Consider the following 8482-nt stretch of genomic DNA (forward strand, 5'->3'; position numbering starts at 1 on the left):
CAAAAATGCAAGTTGCTTAATGTATGTAAGAAATTAAAGCATTTTTTTTATACTATTACAGCGTCAATATTTTGGGTTATTTCAATCCACTTTGAAGTTTGAACTATAAAATAATCAATATACCAGCTACTAGAAAAGGACAAAATAAGCAAACCGGATTAGATTTGGTTTTCGATTTGAGTTTTTCAACCGAACATATACTGTGTGACTTCCACAACCATTAAATTATAATTAACCAAAGAAGTACAACATATAATGAAGACAAATACTGAAATACATAAGTTTCTTTTAATTCTGATGACATATTTTCTTAGGGCTTACGGTTTAGTTCATAGCCTCATAGGAATGTATTATACTCAAATCAAATGTTGGAGAATATGAAAAAGAATATACCTAACAAACCGTACTAAAAAGGCTGAACATCTGAGAGATTCAGCATATAAAAAGAGAATATGCCTCGTTAATCATACATCGACCGTTTTCTTCACCCGGTTGAAAGAAGATTCTTAGTTAGGTATGTCACTATGTGCACTTTGGTATCATGGTCAGCTTTTAATCTTACGTACGTAGTTAATGTCAGATATCGATTTTACTACATAAACAACTTGCTAATGCTTCTTAATCCACTAGTATAATACGCAAATAATTATACTAATATATAAGACTAATTATAGTCTAAAGATTCGAAAACGTTACAAGCTTGACTTGGCTAATACACAGATCTCGATACAGTTCATCAAGTAAAATAAATGGTCCCAAAGTATATGATGAATACATGTATCTTATATTAGACATATATATATATATATCTCTCCAATCTCCTTATACATGATTTTGTCATTTTCTTCATCCATTATCCTATATAATTTATCTAGACCCTCCGAGATAGAGATAGACATACAAACACATAAATATATAGAGAGAGAGAAAGAGTAAAAGAGCTAAGAGAGATGGTGTTGGTGTATGAAGGTTACTGCTTAAAGGAGAAGAAGGCATGCGTGAGATGGGTAGAGAGATACTTCGACGACTGTCTCTGTAACATAAACGACGACGTTTCGTTCGCACTTGGAATCGCTAGCCTCATCTGTTGGGGCGTCGCTGAGATTCCTCAGATCATCACTAACTTCCGTACAAAGTCCAGTCACGGTGTCTCTCTCTCCTTCCTCCTCGCTTGGGTTGCCGGGTCCGTATGCACTCATCATCATCTTCAAATTTTATCAGTTATGATAGTATAACCAAGTCTCTTTTAACGTTATTTGTATGATTTTCATCAATCGGTGCAGTGATATCTTCAATCTCGTCGGTTGTCTTCTTGAACCAGCTACTGTAAGTTACACAAACATGTATAATACATACATCATACATAATTATTTTGTTTTTATTATTGTTTTCTCAATTTTTGTCGTCTCTATTCAACAGTTGCCGACTCAGCTCTACACAGCCTTGGTAACATCGTCGTCTTCTCGCCGCATAAACATATGTCGCCACAAAGCTTACGTGTCTTTTCCATGAAATTAAAGTCTATTTTTCGGAATTGTTTTATTTTGATTCGACCGCCTTAACTTTTATTCTATTTACAATTTTAGCCCCTTAACTTCACTTTCTTTTAACTTTTCTCGTTATAGCTTTACACCGTGAGCACTGTGGTATTGGTGATCCAGACTATTTACTACGATTACATCTACAGACTTTGTAGACATGGACGCACTAAGATCTGTCAAACGGTAATTATATATAGTGCTAATCAAAAAAAAATTTAAGCTGATTACATTGTTTGGTGTTAATTAATCATCATAATTATTTTGTTAAGGATGAGGAAGATGAAGAGAAGAGACCATTAAAACCACCGAAGGCGACGGGATCTGCTATTTCCATCCCAAGAGGATCTTACAAAGATTCTCCTCGGAGAGAGTTCTATTACACGTACGGATTCTTTAAATAATCATACTTAAGTTTACTCTAATTTGACTACGAGTAAGTTAAAGTTTGTGACATTAGTTTCATATATAATGCGTCATGGATTTTTTATTATATACTATTGCTTTTCCCCTGCCCACTCTGTTTTTTTCTTGTCGTTTTCTCAAGATTTTGAAGAAACAGAGGAAAAGAGTAACCATTTTAAAAATAAATTTATTACATAATTGCTGATGAAATCTAGAACCTATACATTAGTTTAATTCAATTGTGACTATATGTTCAGGTCGGCAAGATCGTTGGCAGGAAGCGGAACACCTCCATTAAGATCATCTTACTTTCGAGTGGCTAAGAGTGGGCCTTCGGCTTTGGCAATAGAAAATGTTTATTCATCGGATGAAGATGAGACAATGTCTACGTGCCCTGTCATAACCATTACCCAACCAAGAGCAATTCCTAGACCGGTTTGTGGTTCTTCTTACTTGGCGAACTAAAAAAATCACTTAGTAAGGGTTGATTGAAAGAACAAATATTGACCCATATTCTGGACTTCTTGTTCTCAGGCAGGTTTCGGAACGTTTTTGGCTGCATCGGCTAGTCTTCCGCTTCAGGCCAAAAGCTTAGCTGAAAAGTACGCACATGCTTCAAGCAGACGGCTTCTAAATGTGCGTGACTAATAGCATTTTGTTGTTTTTATACTGTATGAGTGAAAATTCGAAAAAGTGACTTTCAAAACATTGTTGTCTCTGTGCAGGAAAGAATAGTAGAGCATAGCGCGTTGGGACAATGGTTGGGATGGCTAATGGCCGCCATTTACATGGGCGGACGCATCCCTCAGATTTGGCTCAACGTAAGCCATCTTTTTAGCAAATCTTAATTCATATTTTTTATTTGCTTGTTGTTTATGATATTGGATACTAATCTGATTTTTACCCGGGACATGTCTCTACAAATAGATCAAAAGAGGAAGCGTTGAGGTAAAAAACTTGAACTACAAGGCAACCAACAAACACATATTAAGTCTGTAATTGTAGTATGTGATCTAATTTAACAATATGGTTTGATAATTGGCAGGGTATGAATCCACTTATGTTTGTATTCGCGCTTGTAGCCAATGCAACATATGTTGGTAGTATTCTTGTCCGAACAACTGAATGGGACAACATCAAACCAAACCTCCCTTGGTTGCTTGATGCTATTGTCTGCGTCGTACTCGATCTTTTTGTATCCTTTCTAACTATTTTCACAATGTCAAAAATGAAAAATAAGAATGATCACATTCCCATTATGTTTATATTTTGCTACCTTAATCCAAAAAAAAATCAATACAGATAATATTGCAGTATATCTACTACAAGTATTGCAGGTCACAGAGCATAAAAACCGAAGAAGAAGACGGCTATGGAGACTATGTCGAAGCAAGCAAAACTTTTGTTTCGTGAATCACTATTTGATTTTCTTTTTGTCTCAAGTATTATTGATTTCATAGTGTATGTATGCATATAAAACCTAATTATTACATATGAATTCTCTTCAGATTTTACTTTGCCAAACATGAAGCTGTTGTTGCATTACTTTCCATGTAATGTATCTTTGATTTGAACTGCCATCCAAAACAGAGATAGTTTTGTATGGTTATATGTAGCCATGGGCATTTAGGTATTCGGGTCGGGTTCGGGTAGGAAACGATCGGGTTCGGGTTTCTCGGGTAGAGGAGTTTAGGACCCAATAGGGTAAACAGAAAATATCGGTTCGGGTTCGGTTCGGGTTTTACCGGGTTCGGGTCGGTTCGGGTCTAAAATTTCAGAACTTATAAATACCCGAAAAAATCCGATATCATTCGGGTTCGGGTATTTTGTACCCGATTACCCGAAATTTAACCCGAAAATCTGAATTTTACCCGATTATTCAGAAATTTTAATGTTAAATATTAAAATAAATATTTTTAAAAATAAATATTTTTAAAAATATAGCTAAACATTTCAATATAATTTTGGTTATTTTGAGTATTTTCATTATTTTGATCTAAGAAAAAATAATATTTTTGAATTTTAAGTTGTAACTTTGAATAACTATGTTATATAAAAAATATATATAACTAATATTCTCTATATATGATTTTATTACGGGTATGTCGGGTATCTATTCGGTTTTCGGTTCGGTTCCGGTTCTTCGGGTTTAGGAGATTAGGACCCAATAGGGTATTTTACCGGTTCCGGGTTCGGATTCGGATCCATATTTTCGGGTCGGTTCCGGTTCGGGTTTTTTGCCCAGGCCTAGTTATATGATAGCTTACCTTAGCTACCTGTAAGTACTGTTACAAAAATGATTGGTAGAAGTTTTATACACGGACAGAAGCAGAAAATAAGATCTTAACGTTATATGAGTTTGAGAGAGGATCAAGATTGAAGATAGCATTGGACCACTCAATCTTCCCCCAAATATCGTCATCCTCCCGCCTCTCCAAAGAAATCTCTGCAGACCAAAGCTCCATAGTCTCAGAATCTGCAAGATGCGCGTTCCAGAAGATGACAATGTTCCCAGCAGAGTTACTACAAAGTTTGCTAATATCATATTTGACTTTGGTCTTTATTGGCCGTTCCATGGTACGCCAGCGGATGTCCCTCAAGATGTATCTGGAACCAGAGAGATACAATTGCAGCTCTTCCAAACCTTTCACATCCTTCCAATCCAACTCATCTGGATGACACCACAGTATCCTCCCGCGAGTACCACGACAGTATAACAATTTCCCTATGACACACCAATCGTCTCTGTTTCCTAGCTTGGAATCTCTCTTCCCGCTTCTCCAAAATGTGCCTTCACTTGGCAAAAAGTTAAAGCTTTGGTCATCGTCGTCAACAGCGTAAACCTTCTTCTCCTCCTCTATCACCACAATTTGGTTGATACTATGCGCCAACTTGGGAGTAGTGAAGTAACTACTCCAAGTTTGGGTCTTTGTATCGAATACCTCCGCCCAGTTTGAAGAATCATCAGCTTCCTCTCCTCGACACCCTCCAAAAACGTAAACCTTACCGTCTACTAGGCTTACCGATGGGGAAACACGAGCCATCTTCATGGACGGGACGCGGCGCCATGTCTTAGAGAAACAGTCGAGGAACAAGACTTCGGGAGTTGGATCTCCGTTTATGATTCCACCGATTACATAGATTCCCCAATCCACCACCACGAAAGAGGATGACTCAGGAGCCAAACAGGGGTGCGAGGAGATCGGACTCAGCCGACGGTTACAGGCGAGGACGAACCAGCGTGGGGTTGGGTCAGGTAAGATGCGCAAGCAGACGTAGAAAGACGCCTCGGTGCAACCAATGAGTGATCGAGTGCGGCAGAGCTCAGGGGAAGCTACGAGAGTGCGGTGTCTCTTGGAGACGAGAGATAAAGCTGCTTGGTCCAATCTCGAGACGCGAGCCATGCAACTCACAGCCACCTCATCCGGTAACCCGTACCACGAGGGAGTCGCCTCTTTCATCTTCTTCCTTCTTCTATTGTCCGGTTGCACTTCTTCAGGGTCGGGGTAATCGGACGACATCGTCGACGACAGCTCTCGCATTCCCAATTCACAACTCTGTACACCAAAAAATTACATATCGGACTGATTGGTTATGAATTGATCAATCTTTACTGGGATTTGGTGAAGAGAGGCGGCGGATTCGGACACAATCTACTTCATAAAATTTATGGTTTTCAACAAAATATTTAAAAAGGAAAAGAAACAAAACAAGTACAAGTACTTTTTACTCTGTACTTGTGCTTCTTTCACTTTGTCGGCATATTTTGGGTATCTAATTAACAGATTTGGGCCTTATTATGTAACAGATCTGGGCCATATTTGGGTATCAAGTAAACCTTCTTCTCATGACGTATCTTGGGCTTAATTATCTAAGAGCAATGCGATAGAGAACCTATTTGCTTTCTTCGACTCCCTTGCCCCTGTCCTTGCAGCAAATTCAAAGAGTTGTTATTGGGAGGTTCATATAAGGGGAGTTCTTAATTTTTTTATGAATTAATTGTGTATTGTTTGGAATATAAGAATCTATGATCTCTTAGATAAAATTTTCTTTTTATTGGTAGGTTCTTATTTTGGGTCTCTTATTTTTGAAAATATTGTTTTTAAAAATTTTAAAATTTTAAATAGAATAGAAGTGGTATAAATGTGTAAACATTTAAGATTTTATAAAATTAAAAAAATATTCCATTTTTATTAATTTTCAAACATATAAAACATAATAAAACATTAATACATATTTGTGCAGCTTGAAGCAAATCATCTGTTGTTAACTGCATTAGAGTTACAGAGAATATACGATTACTCGCTGGTATCAAAAATAAATTCAACTTATTATTAGCCTAAACTGCTTCTCTAGCACAACGTCCAAGAGCTTAATCAAATTCACTCACACCATATTACCATTGGTACACTATCCTAACATTCCAAACCAAACCCATCCAAAAGTAAAAGCAGATACAATTCGAACTAAAAATATTGATCACACCTCTGTTCTTCCATCACGCATCATATTAATTGCTGCTATCTCAACGATATTGGCAAGCTCTGCTCCAACCATGCCATCTGTCATGCTAGCAACTGCCATATAGTCCAAATCTTCAGCCATTGGCTTCTTACGAGCATGGACTTAAAACAGCAACACCAAAACAAAGATATAGCTTTGAACCGAAGGACAAACTCTACATTGCGGAAGAACTTTGCAAATTTACAAGTTTAAGAATACAAAAACACATACACCAAGACCAAGTCATTACCTGCAGAATCTCCATCCGTCCAATAAGACCAGGTTTAGGGATAAAAATTTTGCGGTCAAACCTTCCAGGCCTCACAAGCGCAGGATCTAGAATGTCTGGTCTGTTTGTGGAAGCGATGGTAATGACCTCTCCTCTTCCTTCAAAACCATCTAAAGAAACAAGGAGCTGTAACACACAACAAAACGAATAAATTTTTCATCCCTTAAAAACCGAAGAAGACTATTACACAATCTAAAATGTTTGGAACCTGATTAAGAGTTGTCCTCCATAACCCTTTATTAACCCACGCTCCCTTCCAACAGCATCTAATTCATCAATGAAGACCACAGATGGAGCCTGCAAAGAGACCACCTGAACATTAGTATCTAGAAAAAGACTGAATCCACACTATACAATGAGAATCATCAGAAAATCAACTCAGAGGTATTGCTTTACTATATGATAAATGAAACTGAAGGTGAAACAATATCAAATAAAATGATCAATTTGGAACACATGCACAACAAAAACCCTAATTTTCCAACAAACATCATATAACCCTCAATTTGGATCCAAAATAAAAAAAACCCTAATCATAAAACAATTTCCGATTCAAACAATTGTACTAAGAAACATACCTTTCTGATTCCAATTGATTCAATCTCTCTACCAATTAAATCGACTCCATATTCAACCCGCATCAATCTCCAACTGTTAGTCGATTCTTTCTTCGGAGATTGGCTTCCAAATCACCGTTGCTACTTATCTCTTTCTCTCCAGTCTCTTCGAATCCATACCCTTCCTCTGATTCCAGGTCATTCGATTCAAAGCCTTCAAGCTTCAGATTCCATATTGATCAATCGTAATCGTCGATTAATCGCAACCGAGAGAAAGAGAGGAAAAAAGAAATAAATCGACGAAATGTTTTTTTTTCTCTTTTGTATTATTATTTAGACCAATATAATGGCGACACGTATTGCCCCTTAGACCACGATTCCGTCTCTTATATAAGGGGAGATCTTACATTTTTTTTCAGTTCTGATTAATTTTTTTTACCCAAAAACCTAAGAACTCTATTATGATCTCCCCGATAAACAAGGTCTAAGCTCTTGCGTCACTAGTTGAAAAAGGTGGCTAATAAGCAATTAACACTACTAGGTGTACACCAAACTAGAGTAGTAAACAATTAAAACTAAATAAAACTAAATTAAGGAAATCGAGATAATTAGAAGATTCCAATTTTCTAAGTAAAAAAAAAAAAAAGAAAAAATTGGATTGGCTTTGGTTTGTTGAGTAGTATAAAGGATCAACCCATGACAAGATTCTTTTCAGTTACGTTGGCTGGTAATTCAAGCTCCGGCGAAGTGTTGTTGATACGGCGTCGCATCGGCGAATGTATTCTCATATAAAAATTAAGAAAAAGCAACAAAATCGCACCATTGAGAACCGAGTTTAAACCCCACGCGCCAATCCCATTGCATCCACCTTTAAAGAGGTGCATCGTAAGAACCCCAGCGTGAGACACGAGATTGCAGCCCACGAGAAGCAACTGACAATTCACCACAAACGAAGGGAAAGCCAAACCGGGTAAACCAAACCCGGTCCAGAATCTGTACCCGTAAACCACAGAGTAAACCAGCGTCGTCGATAGAATCGCTAGAATCTGGTACGACTGCGAGAATTCGAGCCAGAGGAACGACGTGAAGGCCATGGCGGAGTTGCAGAAGAGCTGAGACACGGCGAGTCTCCGGCGACGCAAAACGGAGAAGATCGTACGGAACATGTGGAGGAAACGTGTGAGGTAAAA

General features: G+C 37.7%; 3 protein-coding genes across 6 annotated transcripts in view; 1 reads left to right on the top strand and 2 right to left on the bottom strand.

The window, feature by feature from the left end:
- LOC104729493 (probable vacuolar amino acid transporter YPQ1) lies at window positions 844-3454 on the top strand. 2 transcript variants are annotated; one of them, XM_010448434.2, is made up of 11 exons: window positions 845-1183; window positions 1284-1326; window positions 1420-1446; window positions 1626-1724; window positions 1811-1923; window positions 2201-2378; window positions 2478-2579; window positions 2669-2764; window positions 2871-2891; window positions 2989-3138; window positions 3246-3454. In XM_010448434.2, the coding sequence occupies exons 1-11, from the start codon at window positions 951-953 to the stop codon at window positions 3354-3356; spliced, it is 1173 nt and encodes a 390-aa protein (XP_010446736.1). In that variant the 5' UTR covers window positions 845-950; the 3' UTR covers window positions 3357-3454. The 2 variants fall into 2 exon arrangements, with proteins under 2 accessions (XP_019088956.1, XP_010446736.1); XM_019233411.1 differs by lacking the exon at window positions 1420-1446 and having other exon boundaries at window positions 844-1183.
- On the bottom strand, window positions 4227-5604 carry LOC104733113 (putative F-box/kelch-repeat protein At3g24610). The gene has a single exon (XM_010452725.2). The coding sequence runs from the start codon at window positions 5483-5485 to the stop codon at window positions 4256-4258; it is 1230 nt and encodes a 409-aa protein (XP_010451027.1). The 5' UTR covers window positions 5486-5604; the 3' UTR covers window positions 4227-4255.
- Window positions 6177-8482, bottom strand: part of LOC104729494 (elongation of fatty acids protein 3-like) — a 6906-nt gene continuing 4600 nt past the window's right edge. Inside the window, exons 2-7 of one of the 3 annotated variants that reach the window (XM_019233390.1) lie at window positions 8113-8160; window positions 7314-7513; window positions 6944-7032; window positions 6697-6861; window positions 6429-6568; window positions 6177-6213 (exon numbers count right to left, since the gene is read on the bottom strand). In XM_019233390.1, the coding sequence (XP_019088935.1) occupies window positions 7509-7513; window positions 8113-8160 (53 nt within the window). In that variant the 3' untranslated portion in view covers window positions 6177-6213; window positions 6429-6568; window positions 6697-6861; window positions 6944-7032; window positions 7314-7508. Of the gene's footprint in view, window positions 6214-6428; window positions 6569-6696; window positions 6862-6943; window positions 7033-7313; window positions 8161-8482 lie in introns of all 3 variants that reach the window. The other 2 variants (XM_019233389.1, XM_010448435.2) reach the window with 2 other exon arrangements.

The sequence above is a fragment of the Camelina sativa genome, chromosome 12, assembly GCF_000633955.1.
Source record: "Camelina sativa cultivar DH55 chromosome 12, Cs, whole genome shotgun sequence".
NCBI classification, from domain to species: Eukaryota; Viridiplantae; Streptophyta; class Magnoliopsida; order Brassicales; family Brassicaceae; genus Camelina; species Camelina sativa.